This window comes from Syngnathus scovelli, chromosome 4 (assembly GCF_024217435.2).
Source record: "Syngnathus scovelli strain Florida chromosome 4, RoL_Ssco_1.2, whole genome shotgun sequence".
Classification (NCBI taxonomy): Eukaryota; Metazoa; Chordata; class Actinopteri; order Syngnathiformes; family Syngnathidae; genus Syngnathus; species Syngnathus scovelli.
The window spans coordinates 395,829-419,916 of NC_090850.1; the positions used below are offsets into that span (position 1 = coordinate 395,829).

General features: G+C 48.4%; 2 protein-coding genes and 1 long non-coding RNA gene across 7 annotated transcripts; all 3 read left to right on the top strand.

Moving 5' to 3' along the window:
• The first annotated feature begins 1,383 nt into the window (after positions 1–1,383).
• Positions 1,384–5,497, top strand: LOC137840277 (janus kinase and microtubule-interacting protein 3-like). Of its 5 annotated transcripts, none has more exons than XM_068650574.1 (13): positions 1,384–1,559; positions 2,605–2,675; positions 2,812–2,916; positions 3,061–3,173; positions 3,255–3,371; positions 3,584–3,646; positions 3,733–3,831; positions 3,921–4,019; positions 4,275–4,340; positions 4,402–4,470; positions 4,547–4,624; positions 4,681–4,914; positions 4,994–5,497. In XM_068650574.1, exons 5-13 carry the CDS (start codon positions 3,303–3,305, stop codon positions 5,108–5,110), a joined length of 894 nt encoding a protein of 297 aa, XP_068506675.1. In that variant the 5' UTR covers positions 1,384–1,559; positions 2,605–2,675; positions 2,812–2,916; positions 3,061–3,173; positions 3,255–3,302; the 3' UTR covers positions 5,111–5,497. The 5 variants fall into 5 exon arrangements, with proteins under 5 accessions (XP_068506675.1, XP_068506674.1, XP_068506676.1 ...); XM_068650573.1 differs by lacking the exon at positions 1,384–1,559 and adding an exon at positions 1,884–2,520; XM_068650575.1 differs by lacking the exon at positions 1,384–1,559 and adding an exon at positions 1,885–2,520 and having other exon boundaries at positions 3,310–3,371.
• Positions 5,498–5,657: 160 nt separating this feature from the next.
• On the top strand, positions 5,658–13,983 carry LOC137840273 (uncharacterized). The gene is made up of 6 exons (XR_011086807.1): positions 5,658–5,765; positions 5,943–5,989; positions 6,113–6,190; positions 9,981–10,069; positions 13,604–13,633; positions 13,824–13,983. It is a non-coding gene; the product is annotated as an uncharacterized lncRNA (long non-coding RNA).
• A 5,243-nt stretch (positions 13,984–19,226) lies between these two features.
• Positions 19,227–23,030, top strand: LOC137840258 (janus kinase and microtubule-interacting protein 3-like). Its single transcript, XM_068650526.1, has 14 exons — positions 19,227–19,854; positions 19,939–20,009; positions 20,146–20,250; positions 20,395–20,507; positions 20,589–20,705; positions 20,920–20,982; positions 21,069–21,167; positions 21,257–21,355; positions 21,611–21,676; positions 21,738–21,806; positions 21,883–21,960; positions 22,017–22,250; positions 22,330–22,455; positions 22,825–23,030. The coding sequence occupies exons 5-13, from the start codon at positions 20,637–20,639 to the stop codon at positions 22,444–22,446; spliced, it is 894 nt and encodes a 297-aa protein (XP_068506627.1). The 5' UTR covers positions 19,227–19,854; positions 19,939–20,009; positions 20,146–20,250; positions 20,395–20,507; positions 20,589–20,636; the 3' UTR covers positions 22,447–22,455; positions 22,825–23,030.
• Positions 23,031–24,088: the final 1,058 nt, after the last annotated feature.

Below are 24,088 nucleotides of genomic sequence, written 5' to 3' on the forward strand. Positions count from 1 at the left end.
CAACGGTGGTGGGGCTCATCAGAGACAACAACGACCTGGACTACAGAGAGGAGGTGGAGCAGCTGGTGGGCTGGTGCAGAGAAAACAGCCTGATCCTGAATGAGGAGAAGATGAAGGAGATCATCGTCGACTTCAGGAAAAAACAGCCTCACCACGCTCCACTGATCATCAACAGCTCAGCTGTGGAGGTGGTCAGCAGCACCAAATTCCTGGGGGTCCACATCACAGAAGACCTCACCTGGACTATGAACACTACGGCACTGGTCAAGAGGGCACAGAAGCGCTTGTACTTCCTGCGGAGGATGAGGAGAGCCCACCTGCCCCCACCCATCATGAGGACGTTCTACAGGAGCACCATAGAGAGCATTCTGACAAGCTGTCTCTCTGTGTGGTGTGGAGGCTGCACCGCCTCCGATTGGAAGAACGTGAGGAGAGTGGTGAGGACAGCAGAGAGGATCATAGGGGCTCCTCTTCCCTCCATTCAGGACATTTCATCTCAGCGCTGCATGTCCCGTGCCCGTAACATCATCAATGACCCATCACAACCCCACCATGGACTGTTCTCCCTGCTGCCCTCTGGGAAGAGGTTTGCAGCATCCGCTGCAGGTCCACCAGGTTCTGCAACAGCTTTTTCCCTGCTGTCATCAGACTGTTGAACACTAGAACTGTTGAGCTCTAAACTGAACTCTGCATCACACATTCACAGAACTGTACTTTATGACACTACGGACCTCTATCTTGCACTATCTCGCACTACCAACTTTACTGAACTTGTATAAACCCTTTAAATAGAAGTTTAATACATGGTTTAGCATTCCTCTGCACACTCTTGAATACTGTTTTGCCTACTTGCACTATTGCATAATTATCACTGCTGCACTTTATACTTATTTTTTATATATATATATATATATATATATATATATATATATATATATATATATATAGTATATGTATATATATATATTTTCATAGGATATGTTACTTCTATTCAACTGCAATATCACTACTTTGTTGTAAGACGTATGCAACGGAATTTCGTTTTGTATGCACCATGTGCAGACAAGATGACAATAAAGTTTGTCTAAGTCTAAGTCATGTCAGGTCAGCTGTCTGGAGAGAGAGAGAAGTCAGGACCTGCGGGCGGAGCACCACCGTGCCACCGCCGCCATGACGGAACTCAAAAGCAAACTCCATGAGGAGAAGCAGAAAGAGTTAGCCATTACCAGGGAGCCGCTACTTGCGCTTGCTTATTAGTTGAGCGGCGCGGCGAGTCGGTTGCCTGGTAGATGTCTTTTATTGGGAGCCAAAGCCACGATTCCGTTCAAACCGATGCAAAAGAAATGGATACGTTCTGGCCCGCGTGTTGTGCGTCTTTCACATCCCGCACTTCATGCTTGCAGCTAAAGCGACTGAGAGAAACAGAAAGCCAGTTTCTGCCACTCCTGTACAAAAACAAACGCCTGAGCAGGAAGAATGAAGAACTCTCGCTGGTGCTGTGTCGCCTTGAAAACAAAGTGCGCTTTGTCACCCAGGAGAACGAGGAGATGGCAAGCTTGGTAAGTCGACGCGGACAACGGCGGCGTGCCAACAGAGTCCACTGCATTTGTGTTCCACAGAGAAGGCCTAGTTCGCTCAATGACCTGGACCGCGGTTGCGGCCAGCAGGACGGTGAAATGGAGTTCCTTCAAGTTGTGGAGCAGCGGCACATCATCGACGACTTGTCCAAGGTCTTCAGGCAGGCGACTCGGTGCACGTACGGCAGCGCCGCGCTCGCTCGCTGTCGCCAGGAAACCTTTTCCGTCCAAAGCTTGGCCGGCGGCCGCCATCCAAAAAATTGGCCCCTTAAATTCCGACCTTTCAAGCAGGAGCATTGTGCGCACGCGTTTGAACACGCTTTAGACTTGTTTTGCCGTTTTCAGCAGCTCAAAGCTCCCGTTTTGTCAGCGCCTTTGCCACTCGCTGTGCGCTGAAAACGACGGACTTGCCCGGCTGCTCAGCCCGTCAACCATGAGCCGCGAGCGCGACGTCATTGTCCGTAGGCAGCTAGTGGCAAAATGCACCCTGTTAGAGTTGCGCTCGCTCCAACTTATTTTGCAAGAACCACACGGGAGACAAGTAAGTTCTTTTGGACACCTGCAGGTGGAGAGTCCATCCGTTGTACGAATGAAGTCTGACTCTCGGCTCCTGCACGAGCATTTTAATTAAGAGAAACAGGGTGGGTGTAAGAGTGGATTGAATAGAGGAAGCCCTTGACCTCTAGTCAAAACATAGCAAGGGGTGTTTTACGACTTTGTGTAGGAAGGGATAAGCGATAGGGATAAATAAGGGATAAATAATATTATTTATTACAGGTCGCAGTCAAAGTCAAAGCAACACAATGATACGATAAAGATAATCTGGAAAACCCTGACACACCCTGTAGTTGTCACTTTTGGAAAAGACGAGCGTCCCTCCAATCATCGCCGGTGACGTGTTTTTCAGGCTCTGGAGACAGGAGCTCATGTCAGAAATGTCATTGTGAGTCGCGTTTGTTTCTGCGCCGGAGCCGTTCGTTCCCTTTGCATCCAAAGAATCTCAAAGGCGGATTATTTGTGTCGACAGGAGAGAGATTTGCTGCTACGATACCGACGTCGAGAATCTCTGAGGAGGAACAAAGCGTGAGGTCCTGCAAGGTGAGTCTGTTTGTTTGCGGCTGCTTGGTGTTGCGCAAGATGAAATGGCCTTTTTCTCGCTATCGTTCCTCTCGTCGATTCATCGTGAGGTGTCGCTTCAGTTTGTTCAGAGAGATGTTTGCTTCCGCGCCCGCAGGTCATCGAAACATTTTACGGCTACGACGAAGACGTGTTGGTGGACCCGGACGGATCGTCCTTGTCTTTTCACACCGACAGAACCCCCGACACGGAACCCGAAGAGGTAGCCCGCCATTTCTGCCAGCGTATTGGCACCAAACATTCCTCTTCAGCCTGGAATCGGACTCGTCTTTGCGTCGCGGGTGCTTTGTCGCCGGTCTGACTGATTCTGGTACTAGTGCTATGTTGCATTGGTGTGTGCATGAAGAGGCGGAGCTTCGCTACCGCCAGCTGACGCAAGAATATCAAGCGCTGCAACGAGCCTACGCTCTGCTAGCCCAGACCAGCGAAGGGGACTACGACGCCGAGAAGGAGATCAAGGTGGCGCCCCTTCCCGCAACCCCCGGCCGGGTCGCAGCCTCCCCGTTCTCACCCAGCCTCGGGTGTTCTCTGGTCTGAAAGGAGGAGGAGGAGCCTCCCTCCTCCTCCTTTCAGACCAGAGAAAAGCTGATGGTAGAAATGGGTCACTATCAAAGCAGAGTAGCAGATCTGGAGTCAGCGCTGAAGCAACAAGGACAGGTAAGCTCATCAATGAGCACACCTTTTTCTCAGACAAAATAGCTACATTCTTCAGTCACTCATCCGTCTGGCATTACTGGACCAACCCCCCCCCCCCGAACGTGGCTGGGAAAATGCGGAGAAAAGCAAATGTCATTTTCCAGTCAACCAAAGAATTTGTGGATGAAAATGACACAACATTCCAAAGCTGTCCACGCGTTTGTCTCTTCTAGAATGTCAAGTGGGTGGAGGAGATGCAGCTGCTGCGTCAGAGCAATCAGCAGTTGGCCGAAAAGGTGACGGAAAGAAAGGCGCTGGGCGGAGTCGCTTGGCGTCACACCTGTCGGGAAGCCCCGCAGATGAGGTCTGACTGTCTTTTCAGGTCAGGCGGATGGAGGCGGAAGAAGCGCGTCTGAAAGAGCACATCCAGGATATCCGAGACCAAAACGAACTGCTTGAGTTCCGCATCCTGGAGCTGGAGGTGGGAAGACTCGCACAAGCGTGTTGAGGCCAGAGATGTGACGGACGGACGGACGGACGGACGGACGGATGCATGCCTCTGCCTTTCAGGAGAGGGAGTGGCGCTCCCCCGTCTTGAAGTTTCTGCAAGTCCGTTTCCCAGACGGCCTCAGCCCTTTGCAGATCTACTGCGAGGCCGAGGGCGTGAGCGTACGTAAGGCGTCCCTCGCAACCCTAACCTTAACCCGAGGTCCCAGAACACCTTACATTGCTCCTTGCGCCTTTCCCCCGGACATCGTCATCAGTGATCTGATGAAGAAGCTGGACATCCTGGGCTATAACGCCGTAAGTGTATGTCGAACTCCTTATGTTCGCACTCCACGAGACTCGGCGGCTCAAATGTGACTTTTGGAAGGCTTTGCGCTGAAAGAAGCTTGTTGACGCTGTGCCTTTGGGCTCTTGCAGAATCTCACCAACGAGGAGCAGGTGGTCGTGATTCACGCCAGGACCCTTCTCACCCTAGCCGAGAAGGTAACGCGCACGTCCACGCACGCTCTCGCATTCTGCTTATGTGACAGCAGCCTTTCCTCAGTGGTTAGAATACATCAAAGTGACCAAGTCAGCACTTCAACAGAAGATGTTGGACATTGAAAGTGAGAAGGTAGACAGACACGCGACATCAGCCAAGGGGAACTCCGGCAATGTGCCCCAACAATTCTGACCTTGAGCTGTGCTAGGATATGTTCTGCAAGCAGAAGGGCTACCTGGATGAAGAGTTGGACTTCAGGAAGTGTTCCATGGACCAGGCTCATAAGGTAAGCCGCCCTCAAATCTCCCGCCGGACCACTGATGGACGAGGATTGCGGCCCAGAGGATCCTGGAGCTGGAGGCCATGTTGTACGAGGCGCTACCGCAGCGGGACTGGCCCGCCACGGACGGCGAAAAAGCCAGCCACGCTGGCGTGAATGACGTGCTGACGGCGGATCAGAGAGAAGAGCTTAGGAGCGCCGTGGACCAATGGAAGCGAGCCCTGATGTGCGAGTTGAGGGAGCGCGACGCTTGCATCCTCCAAGAGAGAATGGATCTGCTGCACAGCGCGCAACAGGTAAGGGCCCAAAGCCAGCCCGGCACTTACTTGCACGCTTACTGGCTTTTGAATGCCACTTTCCATTTGTCCGTCCTAGAGGAACAAAGAGCTGAAAGAATTCATCGAAGCTCAGAAGAGACAAATCAAACAATTGGAGGAGAAGTTTCTGTTTCTCTTTCTATTCTTCTCCTTGGCCTTCATTCTGTGGCCCTAACACCAGCTGGTGAGTGAGCTCCAGCGGCACCGCACTCGACACCTCCGATACACTGCCAGCCGGTCTCAGACGTTGGCAGACGCTCCGATGCCAACGTATACCCCCCGCCACGGTGACAGAGGCACCGCGTCACACCGGCGCTCATCCAATCAGAAGGCAGGAAAAGCAAATTCACATGCAGGGCACTTTTGAACCAGAAGAGAGCGCCACAAAAAACGGTTGTTGCCCCAAACGCGCACTAAAAAGGGTCAGAATAACAAGAGTCCCACTGGCAAGCCGGGGCCACCCGTCCAGCTGTTTCTTCAGGGGGGGAAAAAATTGGAGTCACCGGTGAGTACATTTTGCATTTAGCTCTGCTTTTCTGCTTCTGTCTTCAAGTGTGTGGCATCCTGCGATACTACTTTACATCCCACCGATCACAGGACCCCTCGGCTGCATAACCGTGCCCCCTTCCCAACCAATCGGATTTGCTATACGCGAAAACGACGCCAATGGAAAGAGCTTCCGCCCAAATTTAAATCCGTGGGCGTGGCTCGCAGCAGGAAGTAGGAAAATGGCGGCGATGTTGACAAAGACACAGCGGATGGTAACATACGACTAACAAGAGAAATATTTTTATTTTCTGCTTGCAACTGGACCGTCCAGAGCGTACACGGTAAGTACAACTCATCGTTTTTAAAAAGAAGTACTTTTGTTGCCCTGAAAAGCGAGTGAGCGTGGCGTTTGTGGGGGACGTCGAATTTCGACGATTCTTTCTGGTCAACGGTTGTAAATGATTGTGTTGATTAAAAAAGAAAACTTGATGTAACTCTACTTTTAACTGCCGTTTCAGATAGATTTGGAATTGCATCACATCCAATTTTGCCTAGAGCGTACACGGTAAGTAACACTCGTTGTGTTTAAGGAGATTTACGTTTGTAATAGCAGAAGTGTAGCCGCGTTGCATTGTACGTGTGAATGTTGGTCCAGGCGAAATGTTAATGTTTAATTTCATTCCTTTAGGTTCCACGGTGTTTGTTGGCTGCAAGTTTTCCACTGCAAGAAGAGGCTCATATCATTGACCAGGAGCGAGCTACAATGGTGAGTAGCCATAACATTTATGTTAAACACTTCCTATTTCATGTCTAACAGTACTTGATTTAACAAATAACCATAAATAAATACAGTGTGGGCACTGAAGTTAACATATGTGATTATACTGCCTAATCTGTCACCGAGTAGATTGTTGCAAAGTAATATAAGATCCAAAGTTGTAATTCAGAATAGTTTTCAAAAGAAGGCCATTAGAATTATATACAAGTCTGATTACCCTGAACAAGCTATTAATTAAATCACAAATTCTTCAATTCAAAGATTTGGTAGATTATCAGACAAATAATGTCTAACAGTAATTGATTTAACACATCACGATAAGTAGATTGAGTGTGGGCACTCTCAAGTTAACATATGTGATTATACTGCCTAATCTGTTACAGAGTATGTTGTTGCCAAGTAATGTAGAATAGATCCAAAGTAGTAATCCAGAATAGTTTTGAAGAGGCCATTAGAATGATAAACAAATCTGATTACCTTGAACATAATAACAAGCTAAGTGTTTAATATGTCCTATGAAGTCAAAATTGGGCACCATCATGTGGTGAAATTTGGAATTGCATCACATCCAATTTTGCCTGGGAACAAACAGATTACATAAATCTTAGTTTTGAATAAGCCACTCCTTCTCAAACAAGTAAACTCTGCCCATTTTGCGCAGTAGATGTTCTGTTAATATCTAGTATTTATACAAAGTCATAATTTAAATTGCTTTCAACCTTCATTCATCGGTTCAACCAACATTACTCGCTCTTATTACCAACTTGTATTGATTTAACTAAGCGTTTAATACTTCCTATCAGGTCTCAAATCGAGATTTGGCAAAATACAATTTCAGCAAATCCAATTTTGCCAGGGAACAAAAATAGATTAAATAAACTAAATAAGTCCTCTTCCCATTAAATAAATCAGAAAAGTCTGTCTTGTAACCAGTCCTCTTCAAACAAGTAAAGTCTGCCCATTTTGTGCCGTAGATTTTGTGTCTATGCCTAGTATTTAAACAAAATCATAATTTAAACGACTTCTTTCCTTCATTCACTTTGGAAATTTGGAATTGCAGCAAATCGAATTTTGCCAGGGAACAAAAATAGATCAATTAAACTAAATAAGTCTTCTTCCCATTAAATAAATTAAAAAAGTCTGTCTTGTAACCAGTCCTTTTCAAACAAGTAAAGTCTGCCCATTTTGTGCCGTCGATTTTGTGTTTATGCCTAGTATTTATACAAAATCATAATTTAAAGGACTTCATTCCTTCATTCACTTTGGAAATTTGGAATTGCAGCACATCAAATTTTGCCTGGGAAGAAAAGTAGATTAAATAAATTTAATAAGTCTTACTACTTCCCATTAAATAAATTAAATACGTCTTACTTGTTTCCACTCCTTTTCAAAACAGTAGTTTAAAACGAGGGCCCTTCACTCAATCTTTAACCTCAACCCCGCACGTTGTGTTGTATCTGTGAATGTTGGTTGTGGCCAAATGATAGTTTTCTTTCATTCGTTTAGGTTCCAAGAAAACTTGATGTAACTCTACTTTTAACTGCCGTTTCAGATAAGCGGGTATTACGTCGCAGTCATGTGCCGCGGATATGACGTAATTGCCGGAACCTCCGCCAAAATTCAAATCTGTTGGCGCGATGGCCGTGAGCCACTGAGCAGCGACGATTATCAACAGAAATATCTTTATTTTCTGCTTGCAACTGGACCGTCTAGAGCGTACACGGTAAGTAACACTCATTGTGTTTAAGGAGATTTACGTTTGTAATAGCAGAAGTGTAGCCGCGTTGCGTTGTACGTGTGAAAATTGGTCGAGGCGAAATGTTAATGTTTAATTTCATTCCTTTAGGTTCCACGGTGTTTGTTGGCTGCAAGTTTTCCACTGCAAGAAGAGGCTCGTATCATTGACCAGGAGCGAGCTACAATGGTGAGTAGCCATAACATTTATGTTAAACACTTCCTATTTCATGTCTAACAGTACTTGATTTAACAAATAACCATAAATAAATACAGTGTGGGCACTGAAGTTAACATATGTGATTATACTGCCTAATCTGTCACCGAGTAGATTGTTGCAAAGTAATATAAGATCCAAAGTTGTAATTCAGAATAGTTTTCAAAAGAAGGCCATTAGAATTATATACAAGTCTGATTACCCTGAACATAACAACAAGCTATTAATTAAATCATAAATTCTTCAATTCAAAGATTTGGTAGATTATCAGACAAATACTGTCTAACAGTAATTGATTTAACACATCACGATAAGTAGATTGAGTGTGGGCACTCTCAAGTTAACATATATGATTATACTGCCTAATCTGTTACAGAGTATGTTGTTGCCAAGTAATGTAGAATAGATCCAAAGTAGTAATCCAGAATAGTTTTGAAGAGGCCATTAGAATAATAAACAAATCTGATTACCTTGAACATAATAACAAGCTAAGTGTTTAATATGTCCTATGAAGTCGAAATTGGGCACCGTCATGTGGTGAAATTTGGAATTGCATCACATCCAATTTTGCCTGGGAACAAACAGATTAAATAAATCTTAGTTTTGAATAAGCCACTCCTTCTCAAACAAGTAAACTCTGCCCATTTCGCGCAGTAGATGTTCTGTTAATATCTAGTATTTATACAAAGTCATAATTTAAATTGCTTTCAACCTTCATTCATCGGTTCAACCAACATTACTCGCTCTTACTACCAACTTGTATTGATTTAACTAAGCGTTTAATACTTCCTATCAGGTCTCAAGGCAAGATTTGGCAAAATACAGTTTCAGCAAATCCAATTTTGCCAGGGAACAAAAATAGATTAAATAAACTAAATAAGTCTTCTTCCCAATAAATAAATCAGAAAAGTCTGTCTTGTAACCAGTCCTCTTCAAACAAGTAAAGTCTGCCCATTTTGTGCCGTAGATTTTGTGTCCATGCCTAGTATTTAAACAAAATCATAATTTAAACGACTTCTTGCCTTCATTCACTTTGGAAATTTGAAATTGCAGCAAATCGAATTTTGCCAGGGAACAAAAATAGATCAATTAAACTAAGTCTTCTTCCCATTAAATAAATTAAAAAAGTCTGTCTTGTAACCAGTCCTTTTCAAACAAGTAAAGTCTGCCCATTTTGTGCCGTCGATTTTGTGTTAATGCCTAGTATTTATACAAAATCATAATTTAAAGGACTTCATTCCTTCATTCACTTTGGAAATTTGGAATTGCAGCACATCAAATTTTGCCTGGGAAGAAAAGTAGATTAAATAAATTTAATAAGTCTTACTACTTCCCATTAAATAAATTAAATACGTCTTACTTGTTCCCACTCCTTTTCAAAACAGTAGTTTAAAACGAGGGCCCTTCACTCAACCTTTAACCCTATTTATTCACCTTCTAGGCTAAGTGTTAAAGGCTAAGTGTTAAAGGCTAAGTGTTAAAGGCTAAGTGTTAAAGGCTAAGTGTTAGAGGCTAAGTGCCAGAGGCTAGGCGCCAGAGGCGAGTTTTTGTGGGCTGAAGTTTTAGTGGGGTTAGTGTGAATACAATCCAAAAGAATACAACAGAATACAATACAATAGAATATAATACATAGATTAAATTCAATAGCTCTTACTACTTCCCATTAAATAAATTAAATACGTCTTACTTGTTCCCAATCCTTTTCAAAAAAGTAGTTTAAAACGAGGGCCCTTCACTCAACCTTTAACCTCAACCCCGCACGTCACATTGTGTTGTATCTGTGAATGTTGGTTGTGGCCAAATGATAGTTTTCTTTCATTCGTTTAGGTTCCACGGTGTTTGTTGGCTATGTTTTCCACTGTCAGAAGGATGAAAATACAAAGTACAACGCTTGGACGTGGGCGAAGACGTCACCGGTGAGTCCTTCCTTCCTATTTATTTACCTTCTAGATGCTAGAGGCTAAGTGTTAGAGGCTAAGTGTTAAAGGCAACACAATACGAACAACACAACACAATACGAACAACTCAACACAATATGAACAACACAATATGAACAACACAACACAATACGAACAACACAACACAATACGAACAACACAACACAATACGAACAACACAACACATTACGAACAACACAACACAATACGAACAACACAACGATACTGCACTGAACAACACGATACCGCACTGAGAAACACGATACCGCACTGAGAAACACGATACCGCACTGAACAACACGATACCGCACTGAACAACACCATGCCGCACTGAACACCATGCCGCACTGAACAACACCATCCTGCACTGAACAACACCATCCCGCACTGAACAACATTATGCCGCACTGAACAACATTATGCCGCACTGAACAACATTATGCCTCACTGAACAACACCATGCCGCACTGAACAACACCATGCCGCACTGAACAACACCATGCCGCACTGAACAACACCATCCCGCACTGAACAACACCATCCCGCACTGAACAACATTATGCCGCACTGAACAACATTATGCCGCACTGAACAACACCATGCCGCACTGAACAACACCATGCCGCACTGAACAACATTATAACGCACTGAACAACACCATCCCGCACTGAACAACACCATGCCGCACTAAACAACATTATGCCGCACTGAACAACATTATGCCGAAATGAACAACACCATGCCGCACTGAACAACACCATGCCGCACTGAACAACACCATGCCGCACTGAACAACACCATGCCGCACTGAACAACACCATGCCGCACTGAACAACACGATCCCGCATTGAACACCATCCCGCACTGAACAACACCATGCCGCACTGAACAACACCATGCCGCACTGAACAACACCATGCCGCACTGAACAACACCATGCCGCACTGAACAACACCATTCCGCACTGAACAACACCATGCCGCACTGAACAACATTATGCTGCACTGAACAACACCATGCCGCACTGAACAACAACATGCCGCACTGAAAAACATTATGCCGCACTGAACAACACCATGCCGCACTGAACAACACCATCCCGAACTGAACAACACCATGCCGCATTGAACAACACCATGCCGCACTGAACAACACCATCCTGCACTGAACAACACCATCCCGCACTGAACAACACCATGCCGCACTGAACAACACCATGCCGCACTGAACAACACCATGCCGCAATGAACAACACCATCCCGCACTGAACAACATTATGCCGCACTGAACAACATTATGCCGCACTGAACAACATTATGCCGCACTGAACAACATTATGCCGCACTGAACAACATTATGCCGCACTGAACAACATTATGCCGCACTGAACAACACCATGCCGCACTGAACAACACCATGCCGCACTGAACAACACCATGCCGCACTGAACAACACCATGCCGCACTGAACAACACCATGCCGCACTGAACAACACGATCCCGCATTGAACAACACCATGCCGCACTGAACAACACCATGCCGCACTGAACAACACCATCCTGCACTGAACAACACCATCCCGCACTGAACAACACCATGCCGCACTGAACAACATTATGGCGCACTGAATAACATTATGCCGCACTGAACAACACCATGCCGCACTGAACAACACCATGCCGCACTGAACAACACCATGCTGCACTGAACAACACCATCCCGCACTGAACAACACCATGCCGCACTGAGCAACACCATGCCGCACTGAACAACACCATCCCGCACTGAACAACACCATGCCGCACTGAACAACACCATTCCGCACTGAACAACACCATGCCGCACTGAACAACATTACGCCGCACTGAACAACACCATGCCGCACTGAACAACACCATGCCGCACTGAACAACACCATGCCGCATTGAACAACACCATGCCGCATTGAACAACACCATGCCGCATTGAACAACACGATGCCGCACTGAACAACACCATCCTGCACTGAACAACACCATGCCGCATTGAACAACACCATGCCGCACTGAACAACACCATCCTGCACTGAACAACACCATCCCGCACTGAACAACACCATCCCGCATTGAACAACACCATCCTGCACTGAACAACACCATGCCGCACTGAACAACACCATGCCGCACTGAACAACACCATTCCGCACTGAACAACACCATTCCGCACTGAACAACACCATGCCGCACTGAACAACACCATCCTGCACTGAACAACACCATCCCGCACTGAACAACACCATGCCGCATTGAACAACACCATCCTGCACTGAACAACACCATGCCGCACTGAACAACACCATGCCGCACTGAACAACACCATGCCGCACTGAACAACACCATGCCGCACTGAACAACATTATGCCGCACTGAACAACATTATGTCGCACTGAACAACACCATGCCGCACTGAACAACACCATGCTGCACTGAACAACATTATGCCGCACTGAAAAACACCATGCCGCACTGAACAACACCATCCCGCACTGAACAACACCATGCCGCATTGAACAACACCATGCCGCACTGAACAACACCATGCTGCACTGAACAACACCATGCTGCACTGAACAACACGATCCTGCATTGAACAACACCATGCCGCACTGAACAACACCATCCTGCACTGAACAACACCATCCTGCACTGAACAACACCACCCCGTACTGAACAACACGATCCCGCATTGAACAACACCATCCCACACTGAACAACACCATGCCGCACTGAACAACACCATTCCGCACTGAACAACACCATGCCGCACTGAACAACACCATGCCGCACTGAACAACACCATGCCGCACTGAACAACACCATGCCGCATTGAACAACACCATGCCGCACTGAACAACACCATCCTGCACTGAACAACACCATCCCGCACTGAACAACACCATGCCGCATTGAACAACACCATGCCGCACTGAACAACACCATCCTGCACTGAACAACACCATCCCGCACTGAACAACACCATGCCGCACTGAATAACATTATGGCTTACTGAACAACATTATGCCGCACTGAACAACACCATGCCGCACTGAACAACACCATGCCGCACTGAACAACACCATGCCGCACTGAACAACATTATGCCGCACTGAACAACATTATGCCGCACTGAACAACACCATGCCGCACTGAACAACACCATGCCGCACTGAACAACACCATGCCGCACTGAACAACACGACGTCGCACTGAACAACACGACGCCGCACAGAACAACACGACGCCGCACAGAATAACACAATACCGCACAGAACAACACAATACCGCACAAACAGTTTTAGATAATATTACGTCGCAGTCATGTGACGCGGACATGACGTCAATAGGCGGAACTCACGGCAAAATTATAATCCGTGGGCGTGGCTTGCAACAGGAAGTAGGAAAGCGGCAATTCTGGCAAACAAGACACAGCGGTTAGTAACACGATGACTTACAAGGCAAATATTTTTGTTTTCAGCTTGCAACTTGACCGTCTAGAGCGTACAAGGTAATTACAACTGGTTTTTTTTAGCCCTGAAAAGCGAGGGAGTGTGGCGTTTGGGAGGAATGTCGAACTCGGCGTCTGCTTCCAGCCACAGACGCCAAATTTCGACGATTATTTCGACTGGTCAACGGTTGTAAATTATTGCGTTGACTAAAAACTTTATTTAACTCTACTCTTAACTTTGCCGTTTCAGATATGCGGGTATTACACCGCGGAAATGACGTCAATAGGCTGAACTCTCGCCAAAATTCAAATCTGTGGGCGCAATGGCCTTGAGCGAGACACCGGATACAAACACGACGATTATCAACAGAAATATCTTTATTTTCTGCTTGCAAGTGGACCGTCTAGAGCGTACACGGTAAGTACAACTCATTGTGTTTAAAAAGATTTACGTTTGTGTAGTTTGCGTTGCGTTGTATCTGTGAATGTTGGTTTAGGCTAAATGTTAATGTTTAATTTCATTCCTTTAGGTTCCACGGTGTTTGTTGGCTGTATGTTTTCCACTGCAAGAAGAGGCTCGTATCATTGACCAGCAGGAGCTACAATGGTGAGTACCCCTTTCGTCTTCCATTTATGTTAAACACTTCCTATTTCATGTCTAACAGTACTCGATTTAACAAATAACCATAAATAAATACAGTGTGGGCAGTCACGTTAACATATGTGATTATCCTGCCTAATATGTTTATCACAAATATGTCACTAATCACTAATATGTTTATTTGTTTATCACAACACCTTTGGACCTTCAGCAATCGATTATTTCCCTTCATCTACATAGAGACAGAACGATGGTGTCTTAAACATCTCATTCATTTCACCAAATAACTTCACGCAGGTGGATAACGGCCGTCTCGGTCACGCTATGTTGCGTGATGCAGTTTTGAAGAACCAAATGCATTTATTCAATGAATAAGTCAAGCTAGTTCTATGTTTATGATGTTGTAAGTTACGGTACCGATTGAAGTTGAGTTCGAAGCCAGTGGAAAACAGCGCTGCGTTTGTGCTCTCCAGGTACAAATGTTGTGATCTCTGACTGACGACCGGGCGAGACTCGAGTAAGAGATGTCCAAACGAGCTCCGGCAGGGCGGGCCAAGGCGGAGCGAACGGACGCCCTTCAGGCCGCCAATGACGAGCTGAGAACCAAACTGATGGACGTCCAGTTAGAACTTCAGCAGGAGAAGAACAAGGTGAAAACCTCAACAGACAGACACTGCCTGCCTCCCTGCCTGCCTCCCTGCCTGCCTCCCTGCCTGCCTCCCTGCCTGCCTCCCTCCCTCCCAGTTTTCCCGATGTAGATTAGACATGCGTGTGCCATGACTGTGTCAGCCTACATCAACAAATGCACCGAGGACGTCAGCACCACTAAGAATATCATCACCCCGGGCAACCAACGACCCTGGATGACTGAGGAGGTACGTCAAACGCTACGAGCGCGGAACTCTGCCTTCAAGTCTGGCGACAAGGAGACACTGAGGACAGCGAGAGCCAACTTGAACCGTGCCATCAGGATAGCGAAGCGAGACCGCAGTCGAAAATTTCAGGATCGTTTCCACGACGTCAAAAACATCAGGAGTATGTGGCAAGGCATACGGGCGATTACAGACGACAACTCACCCTCCCCCCCCCCGGTGGGTGTAGTTGATGCTGACTTTCTAAATGGTCTAAATAACTTCTTTGGGAGGTTCGAGGCACTAAACGGCACTCCAGCAGTTAAAACTGTCCCCCATCAGGAAGAGGAGGTACTCTGCCTTGACTCCGCCGATGTGTTGAAGACCCTGAGGAGAGTCAACCCCTGTAAGGCCCCTGGCCCGGACAACATTCCTGGGCGTGTGTTCAGGGAATGTGCAAGTCATCTGGCTGGGGTCATCACAGACATTTTTAACACCTCGCTGGGCCAAGCCACAGTGCCGGCGTGCTTTAAGACTGCCTCCATCATTCCGGTGCCGAAGAAACCTCAAATCACCTCATTTAATGATTACCGGCCTGTTGCACTGACTCCGGTTATGATGAAGTGCTTCGAAAGGCTGCTTAAAGGTCACATCGTTTCCAGACTCCCCCTATTATTTGACCCGTTCCAGTTTGCCGACCGGCAAAACCGCTCCACTCAGGAAGCCATCTCCTCCGTTCTTCACCTGAGCCTGGCTCACCTGGAGGAGAAGAACACCCATGTGCGGAGGCTGTTCCTGGACTTCAGCTCAGCGTTTAACACCATCATCCCACAGCATCTGGTAGGAAAATTGGAACACCTGGGCTTCAACACCCCCCTTCGCAACTGGCTGCTAGACTTCCTCACCAACAGACCTCAGTCAGTCCGGGTCGGACAGAACACCTCTGATGTTATCACCCTCAGCACAGGCTCCCTTCAGGGCTGCGTCCTGAGCCCCCTGCTGTGCACCCTGATGACACACGACTGCGTCCTCAGGTTCACCACCAATCACATCGTGAAGTCAGCAGACGACACAACGGTGGTGGGGCTCATCAGAGACAACAACGACCTGGACTACAGAGAGGAGGTGGAGCAGCTGGTGGGCTGGTGCAGAGAAAACAGCCTGATCCTGAATGAGGAGAAGATGAAGGAGATCATCGTCGACTTCAGGAAAAAACAGCCTCACCACGCTCCACTGATCATCAACAGCTCAGCTGTGGAGGTGGTCAGCAGCACCAAATTCCTGGGGGTCCACATCACAGAAGACCTCACCTGGACTATGAACACTACGGCACTGGTCAAGAGGGCACAGAAGCGCTTGTACTTCCTGCGGAGGATGAGGAGAGCCCACCTGCCCCCACCCATCATGAGGACGTTCTACAGGAGCACCATAGAGAGCATTCTGACAAGCTGTCTCTCTGTGTGGTGTGGAGGCTGCACCGCCTCCGATTGGAAGAACGTGAGGAGAGTGGTGAGGACAGCAGAGAGGATCATAGGGGCTCCTCTTCCCTCCATTCAGGACATTTCATCTCAGCGCTGCATGTCCCGTGCCCGTAACATCATCAATGACCCATCACACCCCCACCATGGACTGTTCTCCCTGCTGCCCTCTGGGAAGAGGTTTGCAGCATCCGCTGCAGGTCCACCAGGTTCTGCAACAGCTTTTTCCCTGCTGTCATCAGACTGTTGAACACTAGAACTGTTGAGCTCTAAACTGAACTCTGCATCACACATTCACAGAACTGTACTTTATGACACTACGGACCTCTATCTTGCACTATCTCGCACTACCAACTTTACTGAACTTGTATAAACCCTTTAAATAGAAGTTTAATACATGGTTTAGCATTCCTCTGCACACTCTTGAATACTGTTTTGCCTACTTGCACTATTGCATAATTATCACTGCTGCACTTTATACTTATTTTTAATATATATATATATATATATATATATATATATATATATATATATATATAATAGTATATGTATATATATATATATTTTCATAGGATATGTTACTTCTATTCAACTGCAATATCACTACTTTGTTGTAAGACGTATGCAACGGAATTTCGTTTTGTATGCACCATGTGCAGACAAGATGACAATAAAGTTTGTCTAAGTCTAAGTCTAAGTCATGTCAGGTCAGCTGTCTGGAGAGAGAGAGAAGTCAGGACCTGCGGGCGGAGCACCACCGTGCCACCGCCGCCATGACGGAACTCAAAAGCAAACTCCATGAGGAGAAGCAGAAAGAGTTAGCCATTACCAGGGAGACATTACTGCGGCAGCATGAAATGGAGCTGATGAGAGTGATCAAAATCAAAGATGGAGAGATCCAGCGACTGAATGCCTTGGTCCTCAGCCTGAGGGACGGCTCCATGGACAAGGTGATCCGCTCTATCCGTGTCTGACTATCCGCACGCCACGTCGGGCTTCGATGCGGCCGCTACCGTATTGTGTAGCTTGTCCCCAGTAAGCGTCGCGGCGCTCCGTTGCGGTCTCAACGGCCCGGTGTGGCGCAATGTCTGCTCAGGTGAGGAGGGGGGGCGCTTTGCTGGCGGAGGTGGAGGAGACGCGGCGGTGTCGGGAGACCGAGCGGTGTCGCCTCCACCAGGAGCGCGGAAGAAGCCCTGGCAGCGGCCCAGCAGGCCTGGCAGTCCCGAGCGGCCGAGCTCCGATCGGCTCATCACCAGCATCGGGAGGAGCTGAGCCGAACCAAGAGAGACTGCGAGAGGGAGATCCGCCGACTGGTAGGACTGATCAGATGCGCGGTGCGTGGCTATGTTCCCAATTTCGTTGTATACCTGCAGTGCAATGACACCTAAGGCATTCTATTCTATTCTATTTCACAAGAAGAAAATGTCCGGTTGCTCGCTTCGCTTTTGTCACAGCAAAGGTGTTCTAGTCGATTCAAGAAAAAAATTGGCCGGTTGCTCTCTTTGTTTTTGTCACAATTCTGGCAAATGAGTTTGCCCGCCTGCCTGAGCGCTCCCCGTTTGTACATCCAGACGGATGAGATCAAGCTGAAAGACAGAGCGGTTAGTGTTTTGGATGAAGCCCTGGGGCCGGCCACGTCCACCGCCTTCAGCTGCAGACTCAGGCTGCCGAGCAGCAGATCGCTGCCCTGAGGGATTCCCAAAGGGCGGGCCTAAACTACCCTGGAAGTGGGGTCAACGCCGCTACTAGCAATCCTCTTCATTGCGTAAGCCACCTCATCACACACTTGCAGTACGCATGACTTAGTTCGTTGCTGGAGGAAGGTAGCACAAAAACAGTTTTGAACTTTGAACGAGTGCTTGTGTGTGTGTGTTGCGGGGCGTTTTCAGTCTCAGGAGGATCGGGACACGCGACGGTTTCATCTGAAAATCGCTGAGCTCAGCGCAGTCATCAGGAAACTGGAGGATCGAAACGCCCTGCTTTCTGAAGAGCGCAATGAACTGGTAATTTATTGACGGCACGCTTGAAGGTTTGCGCTACGTTTGATGCGCGCCATCCAGCGAGGCACCCATTGCGCTTGCTTATTAGTTGAGCGGCGCGGCGAGTCGGTTGCCTGGTAGATGTCTTTTATTGGGAGCCAAAGCCACGATTCCGTTCAAACCGATGCAAAAGAAATGGATACGTTCTGGCCCGCGTGTTGTGCGTCTTTCACATCCCGCACTTCATGCTTGCAGCTAAAGCGACTGAGAGAAACAGAAAGCCAGTTTCTGCCACTCCTGTACAAAAACAAACGCCTGAGCAGGAAGAATGAAGAACTCTCGCTGGTGCTGTGTCGCCTTGAAAACAAAGTGCGCTTTGTCACCCAGGAGAACGAGGAGATGGCAAGCTTGGTAAGTCGACGCGGACAACGGCGGCGTGCCAACAGAGTCCACTGCATTTGTGTTCCACAGAGAAGGCCTAGTTCGCTCAATGACCTGGACCGCGGTTGCGGCCAGCAGGACGGTGAAATGGAGTTCCTTCAAGTTGTGGAGCAGCGGCACATCATCGACGACTTGTCCAAGGTCTTCAGGCAGGCGACTCGGTGCACGTACGGCAGCGCCGCGCTCGCTCGCTGTCGCCAGGAAACCTTTTCCGTCCAAAGCTTGGCCGGCGGCCGCCATCCAAAAAATTGGCCCCTTAAATTCCGACCTTTCAAGCAGGAGCATTGTGCGCACGCGTTTGAACACGCTTTAGACTTGTTTTGCCGTTTTCAGCAGCTCAAAGCTCCCGTTTTGTCAGCGCCTTTGCCACTCGCTGTGCGCTGAAAACGACGGACTTGCCCGGCTGCTCAGCCCGTCAACCATGAGCCGCGAGCGCGACGTCATTGTCCGTAGGCAGCTAGTGGCAAAATGCACCCTGTTAGAGTTGCGCTCGCTCCAACTTATTTTGCAAGAACCACACGGGAGACAAGTAAGTTCTTTTGGACACCTGCAGGTGGAGAGTCCATCCGTTGTACGAATGAAGTCTGACTCTCGGCTCCTGCACGAGCATTTTAATTAAGAGAAACAGGGTGGGTGTAAGAGTGGATTGAATAGAGGAAGCCCTTGACCTCTAGTCAAAACATAGCAAGGGGTGTTTTACGACTTTGTGTAGGAAGGGATAAGCGATAGGGATAAATAAGGGATAAATAATATCATTTATTACAGGTCGCAGTCAAAGTCAAAGCAACACAATGATACGATAAAGATAATCTGGAAAACCCTGACACACCCTGTAGTTGTCACTTTTGGAAAAGACGAGCGTCCCTCCAATCATCGCCGGTGACGTGTTTTTCAGGCTCTGGAGACAGGAGCTCATGTCAGAAATGTCATTGTGAGTCGCGTTTGTTTCTGCGCCGGAGCCGTTCGTTCCCTTTGCATCCAAAGAATCTCAAAGGCGGATTATTTGTGTCGACAGGAGAGAGATTTGCTGCTACGATACCGACGTCGAGAATCTCTGAGGAGGAACAAAGCGTGAGGTCCTGCAAGGTGAGTCTGTTTGTTTGCGGCTGCTTGGTGTTGCGCAAGATGAAATGGCCTTTTTCTCGCTATCGTTCCTCTCGTCGATTCATCGTGAGGTGTCGCTTCAGTTTGTTCAGAGAGATGTTTGCTTCCGCGCCCGCAGGTCATCGAAACATTTTACGGCTACGACGAAGACGTGTTGGTGGACCCGGACGGATCGTCCTTGTCTTTTCACACCGACAGAACCCCCGACACGGAACCCGAAGAGGTAGCCCGCCATTTCTGCCAGCGTATTGGCACCAAACATTCCTCTTCAGCCTGGAATCGGACTCGTCTTTGCGTCGCGGGTGCTTTGTCGCCGGTCTGACTGATTCTGGTACTAGTGCTGTGTTGCATTGGTGTGTGCATGAAGAGGCGGAGCTTCGCTACCGCCAGCTGACGCAAGAATATCAAGCGCTGCAACGAGCCTACGCTCTGCTAGCCCAGACCAGCGAAGGGGACTACGACGCCGAGAAGGAGATCAAGGTGGCGCCCCTTCCCGCAACCCCCGGCCGGGTCGCAGCCTCCCCGTTCTCACCCAGCCTCGGGTGTTCTCTGGTCTGAAAGGAGGAGGAGGAGCCTCCCTCCTCCTCCTTTCAGACCAGAGAAAAGCTGATGGTAGAAATGGGTCACTATCAAAGCAGAGTAGCAGATCTGGAGTCAGCGCTGAAGCAACAAGGACAGGTAAGCTCATCAATGAGCACACCTTTTTCTCAGACAAAATAGCTACATTCTTCAGTCACTCATCCGTCTGGCATTACTGGACCAACCCCCCCCCCCCCTGAACGTGGCTGGGAAAATGCGGAGAAAAGCAAATGTCATTTTCCAGTCAACCAAAGAATTTGTGGATGAAAATGACACAACATTCCAAAGCTGTCCACGCGTTTGTCTCTTCTAGAATGTCAAGTGGGTGGAGGAGAAGCAGCTGCTGCGTCAGAGCAATCAGCAGTTGGCCGAAAAGGTGACGGAAAGAAAGGCGCTGGGCGGAGTCGCTTGGCGTCACACCTGTCGGGAAGCCCCGCAGATGAGGTCTGACTGTCTTTTCAGGTCAGGCGGATGGAGGCGGAAGAAGCGCGTCTGAAAGAGCACATCCAGGATATCCGAGACCAAAACGAACTGCTTGAGTTCCGCATCCTGGAGCTGGAGGTGGGAAGACTCGCACAAGCGTGTTGAGGCCAGAGATGTGACGGACGGACGGACGGACGGACGGACGGATGCATGCCTCTGCCTTTCAGGAGAGGGAGTGGCGCTCCCCCGTCTTGAAGTTTCTGCAAGTCCGTTTCCCAGACGGCCTCAGCCCTTTGCAGATCTACTGCGAGGCCGAGGGCGTGAGCGTACGTAAGGCGTCCCTCGCAACCCTAACCTTAACCCGAGGTCCCAGAACACCTTACATTGCTCCTTGCGCCTTTCCCCCGGACATCGTCATCAGTGATCTGATGAAGAAGCTGGACATCCTGGGCTATAACGCCGTAAGTGTATGTCGAACTCCTTATGTTCGCACTCCACGAGACTCGGCGGCTCAAATGTGACTTTTGGAAGGCTTTGCGCTGAAAGAAGCTTGTTGACGCTGTGCCTTTGGGCTCTTGCAGAATCTCACCAACGAGGAGCAGGTGGTCGTGATTCACGCCAGGACCCTTCTCACCCTAGCCGAGAAGGTAACGCGCACGTCCACGCACGCTCTCGCATTCTGCTTATGTGACAGCAGCCTTTCCTCAGTGGTTAGAATACATCAAAGTGACCAAGTCAGCACTTCAACAGAAGATGTTGGACATTGAAAGTGAGAAGGTAGACAGACACGCGACATCAGCCAAGGGGAACTCCGGCAATGTGCCCCAACAATTCTGACCTTGAGCTGTGCTAGGATATGTTCTGCAAGCAGAAGGGCTACCTGGATGAAGAGTTGGACTTCAGGAAGTGTTCCATGGACCAGGCTCATAAGGTAAGCCGCCCTCAAATCTCCCGCCGGACCACTGATGGACGAGGATTGCGGCCCAGAGGATCCTGGAGCTGGAGGCCATGTTGTACGAGGCGCTACCGCAGCGGGACTGCCCCGCCACGGACGGCGAAAAAGCCAGCCACGCTGGCGTGAATGACGTGCTGACGGCGGATCAGAGAGAAGAGCTTAGGAGCGCCGTGGACCAATGGAAGCGAGCCCTGATGTGCGAGTTGAGGGAGCGCGACGCTTGCATCCTCCAAGAGAGAATGGATCTGCTGCACAGCGCGCAACAGGTAAGGGCCCAAAGCCAGCCCGGCACTTACTTGCACGCTTACTGGCTTTTGAATGCCACTTTCCATTTGTCCGTCCTAGAGGAACAAAGAGCTGAAAGAATTCATCGAAGCTCAGAAGAGACAAATCAAACAATTGGAGGAGAAGTTTCTGTTTCTCTTTCTAGTCTTCTCCTTGGCCTTCATTCTGTGGCCCTAACACCAGCTGGTGAGTGAGCTCCAGCGGCACCGCACTCGACACCTCCGATACACTGCCAGCCGGTCTCAGACGTTGGCAGACGCTCCGATGCCGACGTATACCCCCCGCCACGGTGACAGAGGCACCGCGTCACACCGGCGCTCATCCAATCAGAAGGCAGGAAAGGCAAATTCACATGCAGGGCACTCTTGAACCAGAAGAGAGCGCCACAAAAAACGGTTGTTGCCCCAAACGCGCACTAAAAAGGGTCAGAATAACAAGAGTCCCACCGGCCAGCCGGGGCCACCCGTCCATCCATTTCTTCAGGGGGGGGAAAAATTGGAGTCACCGGTGAGTACATTTTGCATTTAGCTCTGCTTTTCTGCTTCTGTCTTCAAGTGTGTGGCATCCTGCGACCAAAGATTCAGCCAACCCCAAAGCGGTTGACCTCAACGTCCCACCACCATTCCTACCAGAGCAGGTGACGTGATGCTTTGGACATCCTTCCGTCTCAGATGCCCAAAAGTACTCTTTGCCACATCTGCGGCAATACGGTGTCTTTTCAAAGGTGCAAATAAATCCAGCGTGGGCGGAACACGCATGTCTTCGGTTTTTCCCGCTTTGTTTGTGTGACAGCTGTTGTGAAAATTTTATACAAATAAAGTTGTTTAGTACAGGTTTGGCCAAGCCGCAACTCCCGAACCGCATGCGGCTCTTTTATGTTCATATCAACATTTGTGTGTGTGTGTGTGTGTGTGTGTGTGTGTGTGGGGGGGGGGGGGTTGTGCGTGTTGGCTTCACTTGAGTTCAATTTAGTATTTTCGTCAAAAGCGCATGTGGTGAAATTCCACAAAGTAGGATGGGCAAACACATTCCAGTAAACTATTAGTGTCAATTGGGCTCTCGAAATGGCAGGGAAAAGATGCACAGCAAAACGAAAATATGTAGATGAACACAGGACGTTTTTATCAGAGTGGGAAAGTTTCTATTTTTTGTTGAATGTGATGGCAAACCATTCTGCCTGATACGTCAGACCTCAGCGCATTTCAAAGATTCAAATCTTCAGCGCCATGCACTTCAGCTCACTCCATGCTAACATTGATCAGGCGTCGAACCCGCAACATCATGCTTAAGAGGTGGACATGCTAACCAGTGCGCCATTATGTCAACGCATAACAACTGTAAATCTACTAAACAAAACAGCGGTTGCTATATGACATCTGCCGCGTGTGGTCACGTGACAGACGTCACGTGATGGGCAGAACTTCCGCCGGAATTCAAATCCGCGGGGAGAGTTAACTTGTTTAAAAGGGAGTGGGCAGAAGAATTATTTAATTTATTTAAATCTATTTGGAGTGTGCGCCATTATGTCAATGCATAACAACTGTAAGTCTACTAAACAAAACAGCGGTTGCTATATGACGTCTGCCACGTGACGCGGACGTGACGTCGACGCCTACTTTACATCCCACCGATCACAGGACCCCTCGGCTGCATAACCGCGCCCCCTTCCCAACCAATAGGATTTGCTATACGCGAAAACTACGCCAATGGGCGCAACTTCCGCCAAAATTTAAATCCGTGGGCGTGGCTCGCAACAGGAAGTAGGAAAATGGCGATGTTGACAAAGACACAGCGGATGGTAACATACGACTAACAAGAG

Coding starts and splice junctions, on each gene's coding strand:
- LOC137840277 (XM_068650574.1), top strand. CDS start 3,303: ATGGTAGAAATGGGTCACTATCAAAGCAGAGTAGCAGATCTGGAGTCA. Junction 3,372..3,583: donor CGCTGAAGCAACAAGGACAG/GTAAGCTCATCA, acceptor TGTCTCTTCTAG/AATGTCAAGTGGGTGGAGGA. Junction 3,647..3,732: donor ATCAGCAGTTGGCCGAAAAG/GTGACGGAAAGA, acceptor CTGTCTTTTCAG/GTCAGGCGGATGGAGGCGGA.
- LOC137840258 (XM_068650526.1), top strand. CDS start 20,637: ATGGTAGAAATGGGTCACTATCAAAGCAGAGTAGCAGATCTGGAGTCA. Junction 21,677..21,737: donor TTCTCACCCTAGCCGAGAAG/GTAACGCGCACG, acceptor GCCTTTCCTCAG/TGGTTAGAATACATCAAAGT. Junction 22,251..22,329: donor TGCTGCACAGCGCGCAACAG/GTAAGGGCCCAA, acceptor TGTCCGTCCTAG/AGGAACAAAGAGCTGAAAGA.